General features: G+C 44.7%; 1 protein-coding gene across 1 annotated transcript; it reads right to left on the reverse strand.

Annotated features, from left to right (window-relative positions):
• Nucleotides 1–398: 398 nt before the first annotated feature.
• LOC128423086 (complement component C6-like) lies at nt 399–26,852 on the reverse strand. The gene is made up of 18 exons (XM_053407826.1): nt 26,814–26,852; nt 24,869–25,014; nt 23,294–23,450; nt 22,058–22,202; nt 20,240–20,381; nt 19,182–19,320; nt 18,560–18,760; nt 17,593–17,833; nt 16,766–16,891; nt 15,464–15,630; nt 14,829–15,054; nt 12,489–12,660; nt 11,697–11,808; nt 10,440–10,572; nt 9,724–9,915; nt 9,143–9,233; nt 6,205–6,446; nt 399–662 (listed from the first exon to the last, which is right to left on the reverse strand). Exons 2-18 carry the CDS (start codon nt 25,009–25,011, stop codon nt 481–483), a joined length of 2,811 nt encoding a protein of 936 aa, XP_053263801.1. The 5' UTR covers nt 25,012–25,014; nt 26,814–26,852; the 3' UTR covers nt 399–480.
• Nucleotides 26,853–26,906: the final 54 nt, after the last annotated feature.

Below are 26,906 nucleotides of genomic sequence, written 5' to 3' on the forward strand. Positions count from 1 at the left end.
GATTGGCTGCAGGAGCTTCCTGCAGCCAATCAGAAGCCATGCTTTGGTTTCTGAATGTTTTGGAAGTCGAACGGACTTCCAGAACGAATTCCATTTGACCTCCAAGGTACGACTGTAAAGGGAATGTGGCCAGTGGGAAGCAGCAGAGAGAGAGAGCATTGAGCTTAAAGGAAGAGAGAAAAACTTTAGCTACATCCTAAGTTTAAGTAAGGTAAATGGCAACTCCATCACATCTCCCTCAATATTTTTGGTGAGGGATTCATTTCATCACACACACCCATTCCACCTAATGAATGGTTGAAAAAGACAGTTCTGAAATATTCAGCAATGCTCTACTCTTTGGACATATGTAAAGCACTCCTTATTTCAGTGATTGTCATATATTGATACCAAAGTACTAACGTCCATTGATATTTATTCTGAATATACCATGCTACCGAAATATGTCTGTCCATAAGGAGATGAGTTTTGACATCTATTTTAAGGCACGCAGTTCCCAGGATGAAAGGATTCCACCCTCATCTTGGTGCACTTCATGGCCCCCAATGCACAGAGGGTGTATGTCCTCTTTGGACGCCCTCTTCTGGTCTGGATGCAGTAAAGGTGACCCCCATCCTTTGGGCACTGGTTTGGAAGCAAGCAGGTACACCGTGATTCCGTTTCTGTGAATGGGAAATGGCTTAGGGTCAGCTGAGCATGATTTCTGTTTGCTTGTTCAGAGCAGGGGTGGATCACTTTCCGGCCCCCAGATGCTGCTGAAATACAATGACATCATCCCCAACGAACATGGCTGATGACCGGGGATGATGGGAGTTGTAGTTCAGCATCATCTTTCAGGCCAAAGGTTCTCCACGACCTGATCAAAGGTTTATGCAGTGCATCATCCTGTTTTCTACAAGATGTTTATAGGAAACCCACAAACAGGAGAGTTAAAAAAAGCAACAGTCTTTTCTTGCTGTTGCTTAGTTATTGGTTTAACCTATATCTGCTTTCCCATCAAATGGTACTCAGAGTTGAGTTGGTACTCCTCACTTCCTTCTGTAGCATGTGTAGAAACCGCCTTCTTGACTGCTGAACCTACTGCTGGTTTCGTCTGCTCCATCTGCCAGAGCCTGTCTTTGCATGCAGGGAGAAGTCCTAACTCACTGAGGGTTTGAGACCCATCGGTTATCCTCACCTGGTTTAGCTGGCCAGTCAAAACCGTTCCCGGGGTGTGGCTGCTGTCACATGCTGACAGTTTCTAGGAGCCACAGGAGAGAGCTGAGTGCAGGTTGGGGACCAAAGGTGGACAAATTACTCCAAGGAGCACAGTGTCCTCCATGAGAGGTAAAGGTAAAGGGACCCCTGACAGTTAAGTCCAGTCGTGAACGACTCTGGGGTTGCGGTGCTCATCTCGCTTTACAGGCCAAGGGAGCCGGCGTTTGTCTGCACCGCAGACAGTTTTTCCAGGTCTTGACTAAGCCGCTTCTGGCGCAACGAAACACCGACACCAGAGCAGCGCACGGAAACGCCGTTTACCTTTCCGCTTGAGTGGTACCTATTAATCTACTTGTTTTTGAACTGCTAGGTTGGCAGGAGCTGGGACCAAGCAACGGGAGCTCACCCTGTCGCGGGGATTTGAATTGCCGACCTTTTGATTGGCAAGCCCAAGGCTCAGTGGTACCCCACACACTATATAAAGTGTAAAAAATAGGGGATTACACCACGTCAAATATGATCTTCGAATTCATCATAACATAATAATGGAAATGGTGTCCGTAAGCTTCTTTTGCATGACAAGGCCTCCTTCCAAGCATATATCACATATTCATTTTGACACATTGAGGGCATTCAATTGCAATGCCAGCAGTGGTGGTTAATTTAGGAATACCAGCTAAAATACACACCACCTATTTCTGGAATAAATCAGTTGCACCTCCATTAGCAGAATATTTTTAATAGAACTTGGGATTTTGCCTTTGGGGCCATTCAGACACAATGCCCTAACTGCAATCTGACATGACAAGAGTAAGCCAGCACAAGCTTCAGGGTCCTACACTCCCTCCCTCTTCTCGCTGCACATGGTGCAAAAATAACAACAATACTAATAACAAAGTCTGAGCATAGCTTGTGACAAACCGTAGTTTGCTTTTGCATCCAAACCTGTTATACTCTGACAACAATCCTCCATCTGACTCAGAGGCAGACTCAGAAGGAGCTGAGGCAATCGCTTTACCCTGCTCCCAGATCATCCAATGTCAGATTATCAGGTTTTAACAGACCCTTCCAGGCCAGAGTACAGCCCTCCAATTCTGTTGTTGTTGTTGTTGTTGTTGTTGTTGTTGTTGTTGTTGTTGTTGTTAGGATTTATATACCACCCTATACCCGGCGGTCTCTTAGCACCTCCTTAGCACCTCCATGCCATAGAAGTCAGAATAGGGCAACTGCTCTTTAAAAGAAAATATGGTTCCTCAGAAGGGGCAGGGTAAATAGGAAGTTGAGGCCAGCCAGCCTTCATAAGAACTCACTAAGGTGTTGGGGCAATAACTCTGAGTGAATACTTCCCTGTGAGCTCTCCAGGGTGCTGACAAGCTGCCTTTTTGCCCTGGTTGGAACATGGTAGCTCCCTCCTGACTTGCCTTGCTATGGCCTTGCTTTTGGAGATGTGACCTCTGTCGTATCAGTGAGTGCCTAATGTTCACCTGGCCTCCGCTAGGACCCTAAACTGGGAGAAGGAGAGAGAAAAATCCAGCAGAAATGGTTTGTTTGGCTACAAACCAGGACTGCAAACTATGAGTACAGGCAAAATAGCAAACTCCCATCTGCTATATAACATGGCTGTATCAGGCATTAGTCTTACTCAGAGTAGACTCAACTAAGTTGTTAATTAATTTCAGTGGGTCTACTCTGAGCAGGGCCAGCCCACAACATTTTGGAACCTCAGGCAGACCCCAGAATGGCTCCTCCTCCCATCCAGGGAAGAAGGGTAGAAGGAAGAAGATCTACATCAAGAACGGGGCGGGGGGGGGTTGGGAAGAAAGATTGACATTGGGATTGGCTGCCCCGCTGAATCTTGCCACCTGAAGCAGTTGCCTCACCTTGCCTTATGGGTAGGCCGGCCCTGACTCTATGGCTCAGTTGGTTACAGCCCCATAACTAGAGCTTTCTAATATGTGTCTACGTTTGGAGGAGGCAGCACTGTGTCTGCTCACTCTCCTAATGCGAAATCATTAGCACTAGCTGCTTTAAATTAGGTGTCACCTCCCTTGTCAATATTTTGAACCACCACTTGTAAATAATATATAATGTTTTGTTTTTCTAATCTCTTCTGATGCAACTGGAAGTTGCTTCCATCAATGAAACAGTCTAATGACAGTACTGAGACCAACCTCTTCTACATAGGGCTGCCTTGCCCTGTAGCAGTCAGATTGTAGCTGCAGAGGGAATATTATTTCTCTGCTTCCAATCACTATATGTTATTTTCATAAAGAAAAATAGTTCTCATCCAAATTGGAAGGATGAGCGAGTGTGGTTTTGCTTCAGGTGTGAAAGCGTCTAGAGTGGGTTCTGCTTCTGCTTCTGGCTAAAAGGAAGATGATTGTCTTGGGGAAGGGGGGAGAAGGGAGAATTTAACCAGACAAACCATCTTTTTCCTGGCAGAAAACTTATTCATGTGCTCTCAGCCAAGGCAATTTACGAGAAAACCCACAATTGTTATCACCCTGTTGCACAGTGAACAACAAGTTGCATAACAAACATTGACATGAGGTTTCGTTTCTGCAGAGATCTACTAACCAAAAAGGCATTTTCTTGCAGCCGCTTTCCCCCTGAAATCCCATAAATAAACATGGATCTGACACATGTTCTCCCCTCCCTCTCATTTAAGAATATGATTTTGAAATGTCTTGGAAATGAAACAGCATGACCCTCTCCACATTTTTTTCCTACTCAGTAATAAGCCCTCTAGATTTCAGTGCCACTGACCTCTCAGGAAGTATGTGGAGGAGTGCAGAGGCATTAGCAAAATTATTTCAATAGTTGTAGGTTGATCACCCACTAACAAATGGACAAATCAAAAGGCAGGTGACTTTTGGACCAAGCTTGACAAGGTGGGAGCACTTTTAGATGCCCAAGTGACAGCAGTGGCTAGAGGAGGTTAATCTCTTACCACCTCCAGATTAGATTAATGTGCTTTGCAAGGGGATCCCTTGAAGACAGTAATAATAATAATACCTTTATTGTCAATGTACAACCTGTGTACAGTGAAATTAACTAAGCCTCCCCCCCAAAACAAACACTCAGTCTCATTGTACTCTGTGTGCTTGTCGCACAACACACCAACTGCGAAAGTCAGTTGCACTATATTATTTTCCATTCAGCAGCCTAACAGCCCACGGATAGAAACTGTTTTTTAGCCTGTTGGTACAACTGATTATTCTTCTATATCTCCTGCCTTAGGGTAAAAGATTAAAGAGGTGCTGGCCGGGGTGTGATCATTTTTCTTACTCTCCTAAGGCAACGATCCCTTGCAATGTCATCTAGCGGGCTCAGGGGACAGCCCATGATACCATGTGCTGTGTTCACCACCCTCTGTAAAGACTTTCTGTCTGTGGCTGTCAAGCCAACATAACACACTGTGATACAATATGAGAGGACACTTTCTATTGTGGTCCGGTAGAAGGGTGGTGCTGTGGTCTAAACCACTGAGCCTAGGGATTGCCGATCGGAAGGTCACAGTTCGAATCCCCACGACGGGGTGAGCTCCCTTTGCTCTGTCCCAGCTCCTGCCAACCTAGCAGTTCAAAAGCACGTCCAAGTGCAAGTAGATAAATGGGTACCGCTCCGGCGGGAAGGTAAACGGCATTTCCCTGCATTGCTCTGGTTCGCCAGAAGCGGCTTAGTCATGCTGGCCACATGACTAATCTCGGCCAATAAAGCGAGATGAGCGCCACAACCCCAGAGTCGGCCACGACTGGACCTAATGGTCAGGAGTCCCTTTACCTTTTTAGAAGGAGGTCATCAACTGTTGTTTAACATTGTTCTTTCGCAAGACCCTGAGAAAATGGAGTCTCTGTTGGGCCTTCCTAACCACCTGAGTTATATTGTTTTTCCAAGTGAGGTTTTCATTAAGGTAAACTTCCAGGAATTTAAAGGAAGAGTGTCATAGGGGGACTCATAGCCCCATATGGGGATTAATATATCCCATATATCCCATATCAAATGGCAGAGAGGCAAGGAGTGGGCCTGCAGCAATTAGTCCCACTCTGACATCACATGCTCCTTCCCAGATTCTCAAGTTTACTGCACAAACGTCTGCAGGGAGTAGGCTTCACATGTGTAGTTCCCTAACCAGAGGCAACCTCAGATTCTACAACTGTTCAGGGTTGCAAACTCACGGTTTGCAGTCCTGGATTGTGGACAAACCACAGTTTGTAAGAATTGGATGCAAAGGCAGACTTTAAGTTGCAAGCTAATTTGACCAAGCAACAACAGGAAAATTAGTGTCATTGTGATAATCAATTAATAAAATTAATGGTTACTATATGTGTGTTTGTGTTACACACACACACAAACACACACTGTGATTGCTTGGATTTATATTCTGACCAGTGCTGGATTTACATATAAGCTAAACAAGCTATAGCTCAGGGCATCACTCTCTTGCCCCCCCCCCCAAATTTTAAATAAAAAAACCTGGATGTACATTTCCAAAATATAAGATAAAAAACAAATGAAATAAAACCTACATACAGCAACAGTGTTTTGTGTTGTGCAGGCTCCTATTTGTAATGTGCAAATGGCTTTACATACCTATTAGGTCCATAAATTGCCATATAGCATATATTCAACACAAAAAACAGAGACAATTTGTTGTTGACAAAGGACAGCTGGACATATAAAGGGCCTCATTACCTTCAGTAGCTTAAGGCCTCATCAAACCTAAATCCAGCCCTGATTCTGATGATAGAAGCATGCATCTATTGTTGTTGTTGTTTAGTCATTTAGTCGTGTCCGATTCTTTGTGACCCCATGGACCAGAGAATGCCAGGCACCTCTGTCCTCCACTGCCTCCCGCAGTTTAGTCAAACTCAATGCATCTATAGAGTTTCATAATTTGTGTATTAGCTGAAATTGTATATTTTCTCTTAACACTTAACTGTCTCTTTTCAACATGCCTTTCATTTTACATTTAAAAAGTTCATCCTTCCAGGTCAAGAAACTTACCTGAGCATGTTTCCCAGTCATAACACACATCATATCCACAAGGTTCTTTCTTTGTGCTGTTTGCTGAAAAGCTTGCCCTCTCGATGGCCCAGTTCAAAGGCGTGTCATGGCGGCAGCGTCCAGAATGGAGGAAATGGAACTGTTCGGAGCCATTGCACCTTTCAGCCAGATACTGGCAGCTCGGTTTTGTAAGGGCTTGTTCAGATGCCCCATCCAGCACACAGATCTCTTCAGAGTAGAGACTGTCAAGAGATAAGGGTGAGGACTGGGAGACAATATGATCCCACCATTTGTTGCTTGCTTTTCTGAAGTGGCCTTTTAACAGACTAATGCATCCCCAGAACACCTGATCTTCCTTTGCTGCTTAAAAAAAAATTACATTGAAAAGAGCAGTACACAGGCTTTTCACAGCTATTCCAGAGTTCAAGAGATGCCAAGGACTTTGCTGCTTTGTATCTGTGCTTGTGTTGGGCTCCAATTTATGCCCTTAATCTATCATTAGGACAAAACTAAGTAATCATTACTCTTGACAGGTGCATTCATTTTACACATCTCACAATTACACAATAATTATTGTATTTTAATATTTTGTTGGAAGCCACCCAGAGTGGCTGGGGAAACTCAGCCAGATGGGCGGGGTATAAAATAATAATAATAATAATAATAATAATAATAATAATAATAATAATTATACACTGGATGGAAATGCATCTCCCTTCACAACCATCTAGTTCTCCATAAAGTCCTAATTTAACCATGAGATTGCAGGTATTGGGAATTTCAAAGTCCTCCAGAAAGTTGATGTGCAATTATGCCTGCATAGATCACTGAGCTCAAGGCTCCCTCCCTCCTCCTGTTCCACTTGTTCTGCTCTTATCTTTAAAATCACCTTACGGCCACCATAAGGAGGAGTCAGGACTTTGAAGGGAATCATTAAAATATATTTATTTTATTTATTATATTTGTACACTGCCCTTCATCCATAGATCTCAGGGCAGTTCACAGCATCTGAAATACAGTGTGTGTGTGTGTGTGTGTGTGTGTGTGTGTGTGTGTGTGTATGCATGCTGGTGGCTTACCCTGGGCAGACCCTTTTGAACAATGGCATCAACACTTTAACAGAGGTCGCCAGTGTGGTGATCACGTGCCCACAAGTGCCCACCGTGGCCTTCCCTGATGCCCGCAGGGTCCTCTCTCTATATTGAAATTAGATCTGAAAGAATTAGTCTATTGTAGCCAAGAGAACAGGTAGCAGTGTGTGTGCTTGGTTGCAGTTTTGCAGCCCATGAAAGTTTCACAGGTTTGCAACGTGCCCACAGGCCCCAAAAGGTAAAAGGCTGACAACCTCTTCTTTCGAACAACAGCATCAACACATTTACCCTGTTTCTTTCGGCATTTTGACATCAGGTTGTTGTTTCAGAGAGCTTTGAGACCTCCCAGAATCTGAGGTGGTTTTTCCTCCTGGCTGTTTTTCTTTGTGAAGCATCTTCTGCCAAATTGCTTTGTCGCTTTTCTTCCTCTTGCTGTTGGTTTTACCTGACTGCTGCTGTCTAATTTCATAGAATCATAGAATCATAGAATCATAGAGTTGGAAGAGACCACAAGGGCCATCGAGTCCAACCCCCTGCCAAGCAGGAAACACCATCAGAGCACTCCTGACATATGGTTGTCAAGCCTCTGCTTAAAGACCTCCAAAGAAGGAGACTCCACCACACTCCTTGGCAGCAAATTCCACTGTCGAACAGCTCTTACTGTCAGGAAATTCTTCCTAATTTTTAGGTGGAATCTTCTTTCTTGTAGTTTGGAACCATTGCTCCATGTCCGCTTCTCTGGAGCAGCAGAAAACAACCTTTCTCCCTCCTCTATGTGACATCCTTTTATATATTTGAACATGGCTATCATATCACCCCTTAATCTCCTCTTCTCCAGGCTAAACAGGCCCAGCTCCCTTAGCCGTTCCTCATAAGGCATCATTTCCAGGCCTTTGACCATTTTGGTTGCCCTCCTCTGGACACGTTCCAGTTTGTCAGTGTCCTTCTTGAGCTGTGGTGCCCAGAACTGGACACAGTACTCCAGTTGAGGTCTGACCAGAGCAGAATACAGTGGCACTATTACTTCCCTTGATCTAGATGCTATACTCTTATTGATGCAGCCCAGAAGTGCATTGGCTTTTTTAGCTGCCATGTCACACTGTTGGCTCATGTCAAGTTTGTGGTCAACCAAGACTCCTAGATCCTTTTCACATGTACTACTCTCAAGCCAGGTGTCACCCATCTTGTATTTGTGCCTCTCATTTTTTTTGCCCAGGTGCAATACTTTACATTTCTCCCTGTTAAAATTCATCTTGTTTGTTTTGGCCCAGTTCTCCAATCTGTCAAGGTCGTTTTGAAGTGTGATCCTGTCCTCTGGGGTGTTAGCCACCCCTCCCAGTTTGGTGTCATCTGCAAATTTGATCAGGATGCCCTTGAGTCCATCATCCAAGTCGTTGATAAAGATGTTGAATAAGACCGGGCCCAAGACAGAACCCTGTGGCACCCCACTAGTCACTCTTCTGAATTTGATTAGGTCAAGTTGATTAATTTTTTTAAATACTATTAAGCTTTGGTTATGGTGTGTGTGTTTGTTTATTTAGGGCTATGCAAAATTTGCTGGACCCAAAAGGTAGGATATGAATGTATTAACAAATAAATATGGGTGCACAAAGGATGGAGTGAAGACAAGCTGCAGGACACCCCTATTCATATCACCAAATAAACTTTGACACAGATCATAATCTGTGAGGCAGAATGCACAACATCAGATGTGTATTATGTGGTCCACCAGGAACGCAACACCCCTCCTGTTTTTGCTGTCCTGCAACTACAGGAAGATTGCTGAGCAACCGTCAGGCCACAAGACCAGGTTTATGGTCAGAATTAACTTCATCAGGCTTACTTACTCACAGTCCTCCTCAGTAGATATACAAACGCACTGAGACTCCACCTCTTTTTGTCCAAGTGGACAATTCCCTCTTGAATTCATCTGCCCATCTGAAGAAAAAGAATTAAGCAAGCATCACATATTGGTAGTTCACAGCTACAGGCTTCATGATAGACTGCCAAGTAGGTGAGCAAAGTTTCATTATCCTAGCTAGTCTGGAAGAAGAACAGAAGTTAGGGATGTCAACAAAGATCACCATATACAACCCCCTCCCACCACAGCTATTTTTATATGATGTTTTTCATCTCCATTTAGAACAGGCCTGGACAACCCACAGCCCACCAACCTATTGAAGGTTTGACAGCCCATCAGGTCCCAGCTGGCTAGCAAGCCAGACTGAATAAGCCCTGAGTGGGACACCATATCCTGGCTGGTAGACAGTGTTTGATTTATCATCTCAGAATTTGTGCATGTTTGATAGAGAGCCAGTGGTTGTCCCCTGCTAAGCCTTCAGCACAGGGTGAGGAAAATACAGGAAATGGTGAATACGTAAGAAGCCTAATGTCATGAGTGCAGAAACTGGCATTGGTAGGGACTTACCTTCCTTGCAAGTAAGTGATGTCAGAACAGGAGGTGTCCATGATAGATCAGCCCCACAGGTGTACTTCTTTTGGCCAGTAACAACACGACCACCTGGGCAACTCAGGTGGATGATGTCCCCAATCCGGTACTGAAATTTAAATGGGGTGATTCTGATATCATCGGAGACGGGTGGTCTGGAGCAAGTCGACACTGGAGTTTAAGAGATAAATTTGGATGTCTGAATGAATAAGTTGATCTTTGGATGAAGGGTGGTGGGAGGTAGGAAACATCCCACTTCCTGAAAATGTAATGGGAGAACTGGGATAAATGTGTGTTTGTGTGTATGTGTGTGGAATAGACTTCTGCCTACACAATGGGATTTCACATTCCTCTGTGCCCAAAAATGTGCTCTGCAATGGCGGGGTGAGCCTCTGGATCAGATTTTGGATGTGCATGAGAGGCTGCAGGTGGTGGAGAGAAGGAATGTGAAAACCCATTGTCTGAGTCTGCTTCCACAATGTTGGATTCTGCCCATAGATGATGAAGAGCTTCACTTCTATTCTTTACACCAGAGAGAGGGCCCTCTAGATACTGGTGGCCTGTAATTCCCATCACATCTGCCCATTGGCCATGCTGTCTGGGGCAGATGGGAGTTGTGGAGTCCCAAGGAATATCTGGAAAGCCACGGGTTCCCCATCCCCACTTTCCACCAAAGCTATTCTGCTGCTTCTTACATTGGCACTCGACCGTGTGTTGATTCCATGTTTTGTCCGGCAGGCACCTGAGGAACTGGTACCCAACTAGGTTATAGCCACTCAGGCAGACGACTTCTGCTTCTTCTCCAATGGAATAGTGTGTTTTCTCATTCTGCAATCAGGGTAAGAACAAGTCATGAAGTGGGTGATTCACTGGCTAAATGACAAAAACTAGATGACCCTGAGGTCTAGTGTTGGGGGGGGAGAGAGGTAATAACACTTAATTAAGTATAACATGCAGCTCCTTCCTAAGCAGCAATGAGAAGATTAGGAGCAAAGCTGGGTTGTCGCACACACCTCCTGGGGAAGGACAACACACCCCCACAGGCAGCAGTGATGGCCACAAACCTGAATGGTTTCAAAAGCATATTGGCCAAATTCATGGAGGTTAAGGCTATCAGTGATTGCTCTGCTCTGCTTCCTTGATTGGAGACAGCAAGTCTTCTGAATACCGGTTGCTGTAAACCACAGGTTGGGCAGGGAAAGAGTGCTTTTGTGCTTGGGTCCTGTTAGTGGGTTTCCAACAGGTATCTGGGGGGACCAAGGTGGGAACAAGATGCTGAACTAGGTGGGCCATTGGCCTGATCCAGCATGTTCTTACATTCTTAATCCAGGTCTTTTTAAATTGTGCCATGTTGCTACTGAATGGTCTCTCCATCTTTGGTTCTGGTGAACGTCTAACTAGTTCTGGCACATTTTAGTCTGTAAAGGTAAAGGAGGTAAAGGGACCCCTGATCTTTAGGTTCAGTCGTGGCCGACTCTGGGGTTGTGGCGCTCATCTCGCTTTATTGGCCGAGGGAGCCAGCGTACAGCTTCCGGGTCATGTGGCCAGCATGACTAAGCCGCTTCTGATGAACCAGAGCAGCGCATGGAAACACTGTTTACCTTCCCGCTGGAGTGGTACCTATTTATCTACTTGCACTGGCGTGCTTTCGAACTGCTAGGTTGGCACGAGCAGGGAACGAGCAACGGGAGCTCACCCCGTCGTGGGGATTCGAACCGCCGACCTTCTGATTGGCAAGTCCCAGGCTCTGTGGTTTAACCCACAGCACCCCCCGTGTCCCTATTTTAGTCTGTACATGCTCACAAAACCATTTCAAAAAGGCGATTCTCATGAACACAAAATGGCGTTCCAGGATTAGTGCCCTGAGCCAAAGCCTTCTGCCAGATGGTTTGAGACACCCCTCCCCCCCAAAAAAAACCCCTTTCTGTTGCAGTTTGTGAAATGTTCCTCACCCTGATGAATCCATTTTCTGGAGGTACTGGAGTCAGGCATCCCAAGTCTTGTTCATGTTGATACATATCTACTTCTCTTACAGCTTCATCGTCATTTATGCAAGGAGCCCCTCTGAAAATGCATGAGTTAGGAGCTTATTAAACAAACAAGAGTGACAGAGAAGACATTACAGCCTTAGAGTACAGTAAAGCTGTCACCCCCCTCCACATCAGCATGGCTTCATTAGTGTCAGATTTGTTTCTGTTTGTGTACACAGCAGGTGGTGTTAACCGAGTGGGGGCGTTCATGGAGAAGATCCTAGGTCCAGCTCCCCGCATCTCTAGGTACAGCTGGGAAAGACCCTTGTCTGAAACCTTGGAGAGCCACCTCTAGTCAGCACCTTCCCCAACCAGATATTTTGGACTACAACTCCCATCATCCATTACCATACTGGAGCTGGTAAGCATTGCAGCCCCGAAATCTGGAGGACTAGATAGACCAGTGGCTTGACTTGGTATAAGACAACTTCCTGCATTCCTATGCACCACCCATCTCCTCCAGATTCGGGGAGGGCTCCAAAATGCTAGTGCCAGCACTATTTGGGTTGCAACCACATAGTGACCTTGAAAGGGGACTTCTTTGTTTTTATCCAGTGCACATTCACTCCCTCTGGTGCACTCACTTATCTTTATCACTCAGCACTGCAGGATCAGGGGATGAGGCAAACTTTAGGGTACAGTATGACGTGTAGCTTGAGTTTGAGCAAAGGACTCTGTCCACTGGTGGCACTGCATGGATGATGTGATTCTTACTTGTTTTCAAACAGTGAAATATAGCAGTCTTCCTCTCCTTCTCCATCACCTTCACAAGGTTTTCCTCCACTTGTGGGCGGGGGGTTGTTGCACAACCGAGTCCTCCTCCTCTTGAAAGATGCATCACATGAACTCCAGGCAGACCAGCAGCTCCAGAAGCCATCTACTGCAACTAGCATTCAACACAACAAGGTGCAGATGTGAGCTCATCTAAAGACCACTGGTATCAACAGAAAGCCTGTTACCAAACTCAGTGGCTGCATCCATATTTAATAATCCCAGTTTCCTGCTTTATGGTTTAGTGTGAACAGGCAGAAGTGTACTCTCGCATTGCCCGATCACCCCAGCTTCACTTCTCCCCTGGTGTGAGCAGAATAAGCAAACCCTAACAGGCCACTAACACTAGCCAACTTCAAGAGATGACTTGCTGGTTGTGACTTCTTAGGGAGGAACAAATCCTAATCTCTGGTTCAGATGCAATGGGACACCAAGGCTTTGCCCTGCTCATACCAGGGGAGGAGGAAAGCCTTAGAAACTGGACAAATTGCAGAAGCACAGCGCTCATTCCCAGTAAGCCATGATAAGCAGAAAGTCTGGCTTATTGTTCTGGAAAGCAAGTGTGGCAGTGTGGTTAGGAGGACCTGAGAGACCAGGTTCAAATCCCCCAAGGTCACTGCCTCTCAACCTAACCTACCACGCAGGGTTGTTGTGGAGATTAAATGAGGAGAGGGATGAAGCATGTACCATCACCTTGAGCTCCTTGGAGAAAATGTTGCGGACTTGACATCGGGGCCTGCAAGACAGAGCTGTTCCACCAGGCCTTTTGCCAAGGCACAGTCTGACCCCCTCCTTCTGTAATCCTCAGCCCAATGGCTGCCATTAATTTGACTCTGAATTTATTTTAGAATGAATTTATTTTAGAATGAATTTATTTTAGAATGAATTTATTTTAGAATGTATTTCAGTTAATTAACTGTGATTTTATGTAAACTGTGTTATTTTTACTGTTGTTAGCTGCTCTGAGTCCAGCTTTGGCTGGGGAGGGTGGGATAAAAATAAAATTTTATTATTATTATTATTATTATTATTATTATTATTATTATTAGTGGAGTAAATGATTTGCACACAAATTATCTCCACTTCAGTCCCAAGCATCTCCGAGACCTATATTCTGAAACTCTGGAGTACTGTTGCCAGACATTGCTGAGTTAGGTCTGGCTTAGCATAAGGCAGCTTCCTATGTCTGAATGCAGCAACTGAGTTCTCTCTCTCTCTCTCTCTCTCTCTCTCTCTCTCAGCACACCTTTTGTAATAATGTTATCTCATCCCTTTCTAAAACCATCAAAAACAGTTCCACAGCCAATTCCATGATTCATTCATTCAACCAATCTGTGTATTAGTCATCCAACAACAAGTGTTCTCAAGGCGACATGGCGTACGAAAACAGATTTTTTAAAAGATCACGGTCCCATTAGAACAATGATTGATAAAGCAACTCTATAAACAAAGCGAGCACTTCAAAGCTGAGATCTATAGAGTGACAGACGACATGTTTGCCTTGAGCCAAGTGTAATCAGGATCAGAAAACCTAACAAATAATAATTCTCAGCCTTTCCATTGTCGCTCTTCTTTTCTACTCCATGGCCCCATTAGCAGGTCAGATATAACCGGCTATGCAGGCACACCAAGGACTCAGCTATACAGCTGCAAATAAAACAATCATGGGGTGCCTATCCAGACCTAGAACTTCCGCTACCTGCTCTCACTCACTAAACCACCTCTCAGATATTTACTTGTCTTCCTAGCCCCAACTATTCCTAACTCAGCTTATTTCACTACACTAACTCAACCTACCCACAAACTCTATCCCAATTTACTCCCACTCCAACCAACCACCCAACTCCCAATGAACTCCCCCCTTTGCCCCTCCCAGAGCTGGTTTTATAGTCCCTCTGACTCCACCCCCCTGAGTTCTGATTGGGTAACCTGTTTAACTATTTCACCTCCAGCACTCTCTCATATGTTAATGTCACAGTCCCCTTGCCCCCAAAATAGCACTTTTCACAGGACTCCAGGAAACACCCCAGAGGCTGTGTCCTGCAGCTACATGGGGCAGCAAAAAATGTTGCTGGCCAACCATTCCGATATGTTCACTCTTACTTTCACCAGCTTGTGTCTCAACCATTTATCACTAGCACCAACATTCCAGGTGAGACTGCTGCAGTGAGTTGTACCTGGAGCTTCCTTTGGAGACCCTGTGATTACTTCACTCAGTACAAAATGTAGCAGATGGGTAGCCAAGGCTCAAAAGGTACAAGTCACCATATGCATGCTGAATACCTGACTGGTAGTCTGGGGCTCGTATCTCACAGTTATCACCGTAAGTTCCAGCTTTGCAGATACACAGGCATTCGGTCCCAGATAAAACAGGGTGACCATTGTTGGGGCATGGGGCACATCGGCATGGATCGTATTTCTCCATATATTCTGAAAAAGCCTTCCTGAGATTCCTGCGTTTGGTCACAGCACATGGGAAGTTCTTCACCAAATCCAAAATGGGGGTCACCTAAGAAGGAATTACGCAGAGTTTCTCAAATGTGGTCATGGTGAAATCCCCTAGGCCTTGTTTGGCCCTTCTCTATACAACCAAGAAAAAACAAATGTTTCTCTTGTGTTTTCTGCTTTTTCTGTACAAGGGCAGTTGAATTATAGGATCATGTCACTGGAAGAGGTGTCTAGTCCTGTTGCCTGTTCAGAGGAAGACCAGCCAGGTGCCCCAGCATAGATTAAATGAAACAGGAGGAATCAGGGCTTGCACAGACAAGGAACAATTTTACATAAATCAGCACATATGCAAATGGAAAAAATAATAATCCTCACTTCTTCTTTTTCGTCTAGGAGAAGTGAGCATCTTACCATCACAGTAAGACCTGTTTTCCTTGTATCTACTCTTTATTTTGCTTTCTATCTCTTACCTCAAAGTCAACCACCACTGGGTTTTCCTTGGTTGATTCCATCCAGTTGGTAAAGATAGTTTGTCCCGGGAAAGACCCTTTTTTCTCCCAGCCTAGCGCTGCAGCATACTGTGCCCTTCCACCCTTGACCAAGGAAATAGACCGTTCAGATGACTTCAGCATGGAACCTAAGATGGATATGAAATCAGCAAATGCAACACACACAGAGAGAGAGGCACAGAGTAAGGTGATGAGCGATGGTCATGAACTGGAAGTTCCAGCTGCCAACTGGGGGTGCCAACTGGAGGTGCCTTACTTCTATACCCTTCTTGGTCTGGGCTTTCAACCAGTCAGTTAGAGGAGGATCCATAATGGAAGAGTGGCCTCTCAGCTACAGTACTGACTTGAGTGATGTCAGCTGACCCCACAGCCAGAAAGTGATCAGCTGACTCCGCAAACCATTGGAGGGGGACCAATGCCTATTCCACCCTCCCTCCCTCCCTCCCTCCCTCCCTCCCTCCCTTTCTGTCTCGTCTGAGCAACTTGTTCCAATGGCTAGTAACTGTCCTAGCTCCCACTGGATGCAGAACTCGAACTTGGATTACTTTTTCGTCCAAAAACTTTGATGTGAATTGTTAGTGTTTTGAATTTTATTGTATTACTTTCTTCCTTAGTGGGTCATGCAAACCACTATTCTGAATAATGCTTTTCATAGGGTAAAGGGGCACTGGGGGCGATATTATAGAACCAAGTGTGGGAGGCAGCCTGCAAAAGTTTAGATACTGGTCAGACTTGGCCAGTGGTAACCATTGTGGTGTCTTTCAGACTACACTTCCCAACAATTGTGACCATTTGGTCATGCTGCCCAAGGTTGAATTTCAACAGCTCCTAGAGGGCACCACATTGACTACCCTTGGACTAGTGTCTTGGGAATCTTGAATGCAGTATATGGGGAGCCCTAGATGCGTGTGGCGCTGTGGGTTAAACCACAGAGCCTAGGACTTGCTGATCAGAAGGTCGGCGGTTCGAATCCCGTGAGCTCCCGTTGCTCGGTCCCTGCTCCTGCCAACCTAGCAGTTCAAAAGCACGTCAAAGTGCAAGTAGATAAATAGGTAGCGCTCCGGCGGGAAGGTAAACGGCATTTCTGTGTGCTGCTCTGGTTTGCCAGAAGTGGCTTAGTCATGCTGGCCACATGACCTGGAAGCTGTACGCCGGCTCCCTTGGCCAGTAAAGCGAGATGGGTGCTGCAACCCCAGAGTCGGTCACTACTAGACCTAATGGTCAGGGGTCCCTTTACCTTTACCTTTAGGGTAGGATAGCTACCTTCATAGCTCTCGGTCATTTTATTTCTGACGCAATCGTAATGAACATCTGTTTCCTTAATGAAGAAAAAATAGGTTCTTGTTGTTTCTGTTCGCACACAGCGTTGCATTTGTTGCTGGGTTAAGCCTAGACACCATTCAACAGCAAAAATAGCAAATGACATTTCACAAAGGAGAACTGAGCATCCACGATATCAAGCACAATGGCATCTGATCCTTGAAAGTGGTGGTTGTCAGGCTGCGGCCAGCAGCTCACACTCAAACCACAAGGCACGTTTGAAATATTCTACCACTATGAGAATGTCACGTTTTTCTTTCTTTCCCTTTTTCAAGAGGAAGATCCAGTATCTCATGGCTGTGCAGGAAATTTAGCTTTCCCGTTCTTCTAATTTAGCTTCCCTGCTAAAGCTAAGAGGGTTTGGAAGAAACAGCTCTACCCCATTTCTTGCCCCAAAAAAGCATTTCCTTTATATCCATTTTTCTCTCTCCCTCCCACATGGGAGTGTGGTTAGAGGAAAAACAGTATTTTACGCTTTTCCAATAAACCATGAAAATCACCCCATCCCATTTCACCCCATGTTTGAGGCTGGGGCAAACAGCCTCACCACTTCCTACAAAATGTTATTTGGATTTCACTAGTCTGGAAGCAGAGTTGCTATCTCACTTCCAGCTTAAAGCAGTCTTAAAGTCTGATTCTTTAATGCCTTTATTCCAAGCAAACTCCACAAACCCAGGGTAGAGAAATGTTCCCAGACTCATGTTTCCCCATTCCATTCTTTGTTCCTTGAAAAAGTACCAATTATTGTCTCACGATGTAGATAGGCATACCTGAATTTTTTGTCTGCTCTTCACTGTACTGGTAAAGAAGGTCATATTTGCCTCCCATTGAGCCAGATTTGTAGTAATGAGTCCCAAAGTCATCAAATATCCGGCTGTAAAGTGCATAGTTGTATTCCAGAGGCAGGCTGTTGAGGGCTTGTAAAAACACTCCAGAGAGGTGCAAGCCTGACTGCTTCACTGTGAAATTCGACACAGCAATCACCTTATGGACCCTAATGAAGTTGGAATTCTTGGAAATGGAAAAAGATTGATCATGATGAGAATTATTATGTCGTCTCTCCCCCACCCCTCTGCCCTGGCCTTAAAAACAACAACCCTATTTATCCTCTCTGGCCTATACAATGAGCAACTTGGTCGAGGGTGGGAAACTGGTGGCCCTCTAGATGTTTGCTGGACCCCAACAGCCATGCTGTCTGGGGATGATGAGAATTGTAGTCCAAAACCTCTGTAGGGCACCAGGTTGGCAAAGGCTGTCTAGCATGGAGCTTCTATTTATCTGTGAAATCGTCATACACTATATATGCTCACTGGACTGCTTTGATCTGCAGAACTGGAACTGTTATAGGTGCCACATAATAGTCATTCCACACTTGCAAGAAATCAGCCTTTACATGTGGCAGTCCCTCCCTGCCACATCAAGCAGGCAACTTTACACTTTTAGGTGCCACCTAAAAGCATTTTTGTTTAGGCAAACCTATGCAGATATGTAAAATATTTGCATGTGTTTAAATCTGTGTTCATCTTATCACTGATTTCAATTATTATTTGACCGTTTTAAATACCTGTTTTTAACTGTCTTTACCAATAATTTTATTGTTTTACTCTTTTCATAAACCACGCTGAGAGTTGTTTTTTTTAAAAACAATCGAGCAGTGTATACCTTTTATTTAAAAAGCAAACAGACAGACAATGAATAAACAGGAAGCAGCCTACACAAAGGGCTACACATTCTCACCATTTTGTGGGATGATTTGATGGCTTCGTGGAAGGAACTCGATGCCGTAGTTTCTGTGTTTGACGTTGACCCCCATAAATACGGGATTCCCCAATTATCTTTCCCGTGTCCCCTGAAATACTGCATATTGCTAGAAGAACATACCAAGGATGTTAAATCTGTATAGTAATTTGTTTTCAGGTCATCTTCTCGATTCTTCACCTGTCAAGAGAGATCCACAGCTTCATGTTTGGGTTGGAGAAGAACAATGGAAATAAAAGCCTCTGGCGTACAGCCAAGTGAAAGAAATGTGTTGCTTTGCCAAATTGCTTTAAATATAAACTATGTGATAAGTTACTTTAAAAAAAGCCATTGTTTACAAAAGAAAAGAAAATGAACATGGATTTCAAAGAAAAAAAATATTATGAATTGGTGCTGTTCAGAATTTTATACCGTTCATACAGAATTTGACTTCACCCCTGGAGGCGTACTGTCTCACAAGACAGACAGATGCCAACAACAAGAAGTCTACAGAATTTTGGACAATTTTATATACAAGTGCTGGTATAGCACAGAGGCGAAGAGATTGAAGGCTCGCTGGCCACCTTAGTTGCTAGTCCTACAGAAGGCCTTGCCAAGCCACCTGAAAGTCGACAGACTCAAGGTTTGCAGGGACACGAAATGTGCTCCTTTTGTCTTCACTCTTCAGAAGGACGCAGCTCCCGCCATAGAAAGAAAAATCCAGGACTTCTCCTCGGCTCTCTCCTGCCAGAATATGGTATCTAGAATGAAAGATAGATTAAGCAAAGTTGTAATTGAGCAAATAAAGATTAGATTACCTTTAAATGATAGAAAGCCTTTGTTGCTGTCTTGCACCTAATTTGCACCAAATCACCAATTTTGTTACACGTCACCCAAAAAAGTCCCACAAAAACAAACACCTCAGCACTCCAGGGTGCGCTCACCTTCATGGATGCTCTGGTGGGGCCCTTGCTTAAAGTTTGATTACCCTAATTCATAATTTTTTAATGTAAATATACAGCATATCCCACAAGTGTCCCAGAAAAACAGAGACATTCCGTTTTTTAGCGCAAGAGAATGGCAGCCATTTTGGTTGCTGGGATCTTGCACAATTTTGCGCTGTCTTTTCAGGGCCGCAATCTTGTGTGGCAAGCCTAAACAGACATTTTGGGGCACTGTGTCTGAGAAAATACTTTGGGGGGGGGACAGTGCAAAATCGTGCAAGATCACGGCATCCAAAATGCCCTCACAATAAACAACGGGAAGACGACATCTGGGAAGAAGACACCACAGATTTTTCTTCAAAGTGTTCGAGTCTCCCACTGGTCGTGTGCTATGATTTAGTACAAACACCCCTCCCCCTGTGGCATCACATTCACCTAAATTGCCCCTATGAAGCCCAAGTGAAAGCAATATACAGTGGTACCTCTGGTTGTGAACGGGATCCGTTCCGGAGGCCCGTTCACAACATGAAAAGAGCGCAACCCACAGCAGCGCATCTGCGCACATGTGGGTTGCGATTTGCCGCTTCAGCGCATGCGTGTGACGTCATTTTGCGCGTCTGCACATGCGCGAGTGGCGAAACCCGGAAGTAACCCTTTCCGGTACTTCCGGGTCGCCACGGGACGTAACCTGAAAGAACGTAACATGAAGCGGACGTAACATGAGGTATGACTGTACCCCAGGCCCATGAGCTGCACACTGGGTATGGTCTTGACTGATGGGCGGCAGGTGTTCTTTATCCTCCCACAGTGCCTTTCATCTGAATTGTCTCCACAGTCATTGTCTCCATTGCATCTCAGTTGTCTGGCAACACAGCGACCTGTTTCGGAGAAAGAACAGCAGAACAGCAGGCATGACGACTTTCAGGTACGAGTAAGCCCCCCTCATGTTACGACTCAAGTTGTGCTAGCTAGGACTAATTGAACAGCCCAGCAGTGTATTTAATGACTACTTCAACAGATCATAACCATATGTGGGAGAGAGGTTGTTTTTCGTTCTTATTTTTATTATGTATTTTGTGCTTTTAAATATTGTATTTTTATGTTGTAAACCACCCTGAGATCCACGAATGAAGGGCGGTATACAGATTTAACAAATAATAAAATACTAACAACAAGAAGAAACGTGCTGGTTTAAGAACCTGCAAAAGAACACTTGAAATTAACAGGCCCTGAAGTAAAACAGTATCATAACATCCCTGTGCCAACCATATATTTTTTAAAAAATATAATAAGGGTTTTTTTTAATTGGAAGAGGGTTGCTTGTTGGGAGGGGGGACTTCCTCTTTTTGTTTGTTTTATTTGTTTTGAGGGCACTAAATATGTTTAGAAAGTCAGTACGAGTTTAAACTTGTTTTAGTCTTTCCTGTTGTAGTTTTAGCTTTCTGTATGTTTTAAATTGTGGTTGCAAATCTTTTAGGATAATTTTTTAATCTTTTTTTGTAAATCGCTTTGATGTATTTTCTACAATCCAGCAGTATATAAATTTTATGAAATAAAAAAAAAACAAATAATACTTTTTGGGGTAGTGGTGTTAGTTCTGAGCACCATCAGTTTTTCTTCTGTGAGTTGGTTATTTTGTGGTGGGCACAACAGTTTATTATTTCCAGATGCGTCCTCTCACCCAGAAAAGTTGGTGACCTCGGGCCTTGAGGTTCAGAATCCATGAGGTAGAAATAGATAGATAGATGATATAGATAGATAGATAATAGATAGAGATAGATATGATAAATAGATAGATAGATAGATGATAGATGATAGATATAGATATGATAAATAGGTAGATATAGATAGATAGATAGATGATAGATATAGATATGATAAATAGATAGATATAGATAGATTAGATAGATAGATAGATAGATGATAGATATAGATATGATAAATAGATATAGATAGATTAGATAGATAGATAGATAGATAGATGATAAATAGATAGATATAGATAGATTAGATAGATGATAGATAGATAGATAGATAGATAGATGATAGATAGATAGATGATAGATAGATAGATAGATAGATAGATAGATGATAGATGATAGATATAGATATGATAAATAGATATAGATAGATTAGATGGTAGATAGATAGATAGATAGATAGATAGATGATAGATAGATAGATGATAGATAGATAGATAGATAGATAGATGATAGATAGATGGATAGATAGATAGATGATAGATAGATGATAGATAGATAGATAATAGATGATAGATAGATAGATAGATGATTGATAGATAGATAGATAGATGATAGATAGATAGATGATAGATGATAGCTAGATATAGATAGATGATAGATGATAGATGATAGATAGATAGATAGATAGATAGATGATAGATAGATAGATAGATAGATAGATAGATAGATAGATAGAGATAGATAGATAGATAGATGATAGATAGATAGATAGATAGATAGATAGATAGATAGATAGATGATAGACACCATCAATTGTATCCCACAGAGAGATGTATAAATGCAGAAAATACCATTTTCACACTGGAACTTGTTCCCACAATTGACTTCCTCTATCCTGCATAACTTTGTGGGGAAGCATCTCCGGAAATCTGTCATCTGCTCAGTACAGGGTTGACCTCCAAACTGAGACGGCTGTACCAGAGACCTGACACGAAACTGAAACAGATGGAAATACAAGGGTGGAATCTTCCCACCTATGCCCATTTGACTCACGATCAACCACATATATATACAGGGCTGACTTGTGGCAGAGCGCTGGAAAAACGGGACACCTCGGGATCCAATCAGAAACCAGGATTGGCTTCTGTAAATCTGGGACGTCTCACTTCAATCAGGATTGTTGAGTGGTACGGTATAAGATCCTCCGGGCTTGGCTCAGCGTGTTGGATCTCAGCTGAGCCGGGAAGGGGAAGTCACAACTGTGTAGCCAATGCCGGCTCAAGACATTTTGCTGCCGGAGCCGAAGGGCAAGATGGGGGTCTTTCCTGAGGCAGAAACAGAAGCCAGTGGAGTGACATTTGAACCCTACTTTAGTACTGGTGTCTTCCACTGCATTTGAGGGCACCATCCCTGTCAACCATAGCTGTCAACCATCCCTTATTTGGCGGGAAACTCCCTTATCCCAGCACTGTGTCCCGCTGCTGTCCCTTATTGATGATGTCTCTTAAATTTCCTGGGTTTCAAAGGAAGCAGCTCCTCTCCCTCCCTCCCTGCCAGCCAGGGAGGAGGGAGGGTCCAACTGGGTTGCTTGGCTGCATTGCTCACCCAATAAGGAGTCTAAGAACGACTGGGGGGGGGTGGAGCTTGCACGCCTTGTGCTGATCAAATCAGCCGCGTTGCCTGGGCACCCGCCTTTGCTCAGCGCTTCCCAGCGGAGAGGTGACAGTGGTTTTCCTTGCTGCATCCCCTTTGCTGGGTTGCTGCGCTGTGAGAACTACCGCTTGAGGCTTCGTTTGGCTGATGGCTGGGCTTTCTGCTTTTGGCTCGGAGGGGCTCAGAAGTTGAACATACCTGTGCCCAGAAAATCCCTTATTTTGGCTGCTGATCCCTTATTTTCGAGGCTGCTGGTCCCTTATTTTCAAATCTTGTAAGTTGACAGCTATGGGCTAGAATAGAGGTTATAGGGCAGGCCACATGGTACTCACAGCTCTGGCCACTGCCCGCACCTCAGTGTCTGCCGCCTGAGGCACAAAGGTAGATTACAGAGTTCCCGTTTCCTCACGTGTCCCTGCAATCAAATTGCTTACTTGCTTTTTAACGCATGGGTCACACCCTGACCAGGAGCCCCAGTCACTGATCTGGCAGTTGATGGGGCAGACTTGCTGGTTGCAGGCCCGCGTCTCTCTCCAAGTGCACAATCTGTCGCAAGAATTCTTATAATAGTAGGCATCGTAGCTGCTTTCCCTGCAAGATGAAGGTGCTGCAAATTAGTGCTGGTTCTTATGTCGGGGAAATGGTGGAGTGGAGTAGGGGAGGGTTTACATACAGCCCAGCCCTCTCATATTCATTCCAGGCATGGACAGGGCCCTCTCTTGCTGGCAACAAGTATCTTGACCACCCAGCCCCTCCAGTCACATGGGGAGCATGAGAAAGGGCCCTATGCAATTCTCCACTTATGAGCATAGGACTCCTTGGCATGAAACAGGAATCCTGGGCCTGTCAGGATGCCCTTCCCATGGGAGAGTTCTATATATGTCATGGAATCGTAGAATTGCAGAGCTGGAAGGAACTGCGAGGGTCATCTCGTCCAACCCCCAGCAATGCAGGAAACTCAACACATGGTCTCCCATCCAATTTGAAATCACACTAGACCCTGCTTAGCTTTGCAAATGTGCTAGAAGTTTTATTGCTGCACCACGGTTCTTTACTTCATGACACCCATCCCTCCACTGCCCCCTGGAAAGCTCTGTTGGGGAGGGGTGGTCCCAGAGGATTCCTTGTCCAGGACCCTCTTGAATGTGGCCCTTGCCAAAGCATTGATTACTGATGGAAGAAACTAATGTGGGAAGCTTTTGCTTCCTTCCCTAACCCTCTCCTTTCTGGTTTGTCAGACAAAGCAAATAATAATTATGAATGGATGACTATATAAATTCAAATTCTTGCTATTAAGAACTTCATGACAGTAAGAGCTGTTCAATAGCGGTACAGACTACCTTGGAAGGTGGTGGACTCCCCTTCACTGGAGGTTTTTAAACAGAGGTTGGATGGCCATCTGTCAGGGATTCTTTAGCTGTGATTCCTGCATTGCAGGGGGTTGGACTAGATATGGTAAAGGTAAAGGGATGCAGGTGGCGCTGTGGCCTAAACCACTGAGCCTCTTGGGCTTGCCGATCAGAAGGTCGGCAGTTCGAATCCCCATGACGGGGTGAGCTCCCGTTGCTCTGTCCCAGCTCCTGCTAACCTAGCAGCTCAAAAGCACGCCAGTGCAAGTAGATAAATAGGTACCACTGTGGTGGGGAGGTAAACGGCATTTCCATGCACTCTGGTTTCCATCACGGTGTTCCATAGTACCTGAAGCAGTTTAGTCATGCTGGCCACATGACCCAGAAAGCTGTCAGTGGACAAATGCCAGCTCCCTTGGCCTGAAAGTGAGATGAGCGCTGCAACCTTAAAGTCGCCTTAGACTGGACTTAACCATCCAGGGGTCCTTTACCTTTTTACTAGATATGGATTCCTTCCAAGTCTACAATTCTATGATGATGATTATTTCTATAGCATAATTCTGGAAATTTAGTATGAGTTTGTTATTAATGAAGGTGAGATCTTTCCCCCCTCTGATGTTCTAAAGGTGGGGAGGAGATCTTGTGATTGCTAATACCAACCTTGATCTGGTTTGCGTCCCATGATTACAAGTCTGTGAACAGCTGGACCAGGAGCTCCATGGGTAATGGTCACAGTAGCACCCAAAACTTTTCCTAATTACAAGGCTCAGTAAGATAAGGAATACCAAGCTGGTTCTCTCCATCGCCTGAAAGCGTCCAGTTACAAAGAATATGCAAATAAGTAGTAGTAGTAGTAATGTAAGAATAATTTAATTCACTGTTTTACTTGTAGGTATAGTCAATAAATACACTATCCTATTTCCAAGAACCAGTAGTATGTCCTGGATAATCTTTTACACACCAGTAAGGACACGGGTGGCGCTGTGGTCTAAACCACAGAGCCTAGGGCTTCCAATCAGAAGGTCAGCGGTTCGAATCCCCGCAACGTGGTGAGCTCCTGTTGCTCGGTCCCTGCTCCTGCCAACCTAGCAGTTTGAAAGCACAACAAAGTGCAAGTAGATAAATAGGTAAGGAAGGTAAATGGCGGGAAGGTAAACGGCATTTCCGTGTGCTGCTCTGGTTCGCCAGAAGCGGCTTAGTCATGCTGGCCACATGCTGGCCCCATGACTCGGAAGCTGTACGCAGGCTCCCTCAGCAAATAAAGCGAGATGAGTGCCGCAACCCCGGAGACATTCGCGACTGGACCTAACGGTCAGGAGTCCCTTTACCTTTAAGGGTCTTCATTGGGCTGTGTTGTTGTAAACCCTGAGCATGCTGACACCTCCACCATATTTCTTGATGTCTCCATTTCTGTTTGTACTCACTAGTTGCATTTGCAAATAGAGAGAGTGTGGTGTATGGGGTGTTAGGGGAAGGGTAGTATCTCTCTTGGGTTCATGTTTTTTCTCCTCTTGGGGTAGTTTGTCCACCTTTGCTCCCCAAACTGCCCTCAGCTCTCCCCTGTGGCTCCTAGAATCTGTCAACATGTTACAGTGGCCACATCCCAGGAATGACTTTGATTGACCAGCTAAACCAAGTGAGGGTCGCCAATGAGCCTCTAAACCTCAGTGAGTTAGGGACTTCCCCTGCATGCAAAGACAGGCTCTAGCGGATTGAGTGGATGAGACCAATAGTGGGTCCAATGGTCAAGAAGGCGGTTTCTGCACATACTGTTGAGGGAAGTGAGGGGCAAATGGGGCTCATCAACCTGGGAAGGTAACCCATCTAGGAAAATGCTGATCCTAAACCTCCGCTGCCTTGTGGGATATTTTCAGAAGGAAAGCCTAAGAAGTAAACCCTACGCAAATCCAGAGTGGATTTCCTAAAATGGTTGGATGGTATCTTGTACCCCTCCTTCCAGCAACTCCTGCAGCCAAGCAGGTGCCAAAAGCATTGCTCTGCTTTCCTTTGGACCACATCACTGAGGCTGAGAGGGAGCTCTTGTCGTCTGGGCAGCCCAGGACCTCTCTACACACCGTCAATGCTTGTGTCCTGGAGAGGTCACTTTGGTCTGCTAACACAGCAGTGTGACTTCACCCCTAGAGAGGCACTCACATTGTTGCTCAAAACAGACGCCAACCAAAACCTTAACTAAATGGAATCTCTGTGTCCAGAAGGAACAGACAGAAGGCCATTTTCAAGCCATTTTAATTCACAATATACATTTAAAGCATATTCATTCAACGTATGTTTAAAGCACATGACTTCCCCCAAAGAATCCTGGGAAGTGTAGTTTGTCAAGGGTGCTGGGAACTCTGTGAGGACGAAACTACAACTCCCATGATTCTTTGGGGGAAGTCAAGAGCATTGAATGTGCTTTAAATGTACACTGTGGAGCAGTTCTAGAGGCATTTGGATGTCTTTTGTTTATAAAAGAGGTTGCTGATCTCAATAATCTTCATGTGACCCAACATGGCAATTCGTAGATTTGCATATTTCCCTGAATTAATGCACATAAAGCCCAATATACCAATGAATCAAGCATCTGTCAAAGAAAGAGACTTACCCCGCTTGGCCAAAAACCATGTATAGGAAGCCACAATATGCCAAAGAGAAAGAGCAGATTTGCAGATTCAGTCCCCCGGTCTACTCACAATTA

The sequence above is a fragment of the Podarcis raffonei genome, chromosome 11, assembly GCF_027172205.1.
Source record: "Podarcis raffonei isolate rPodRaf1 chromosome 11, rPodRaf1.pri, whole genome shotgun sequence".
Lineage (NCBI taxonomy): Eukaryota > Metazoa > Chordata > Lepidosauria > Squamata > Lacertidae > Podarcis > Podarcis raffonei.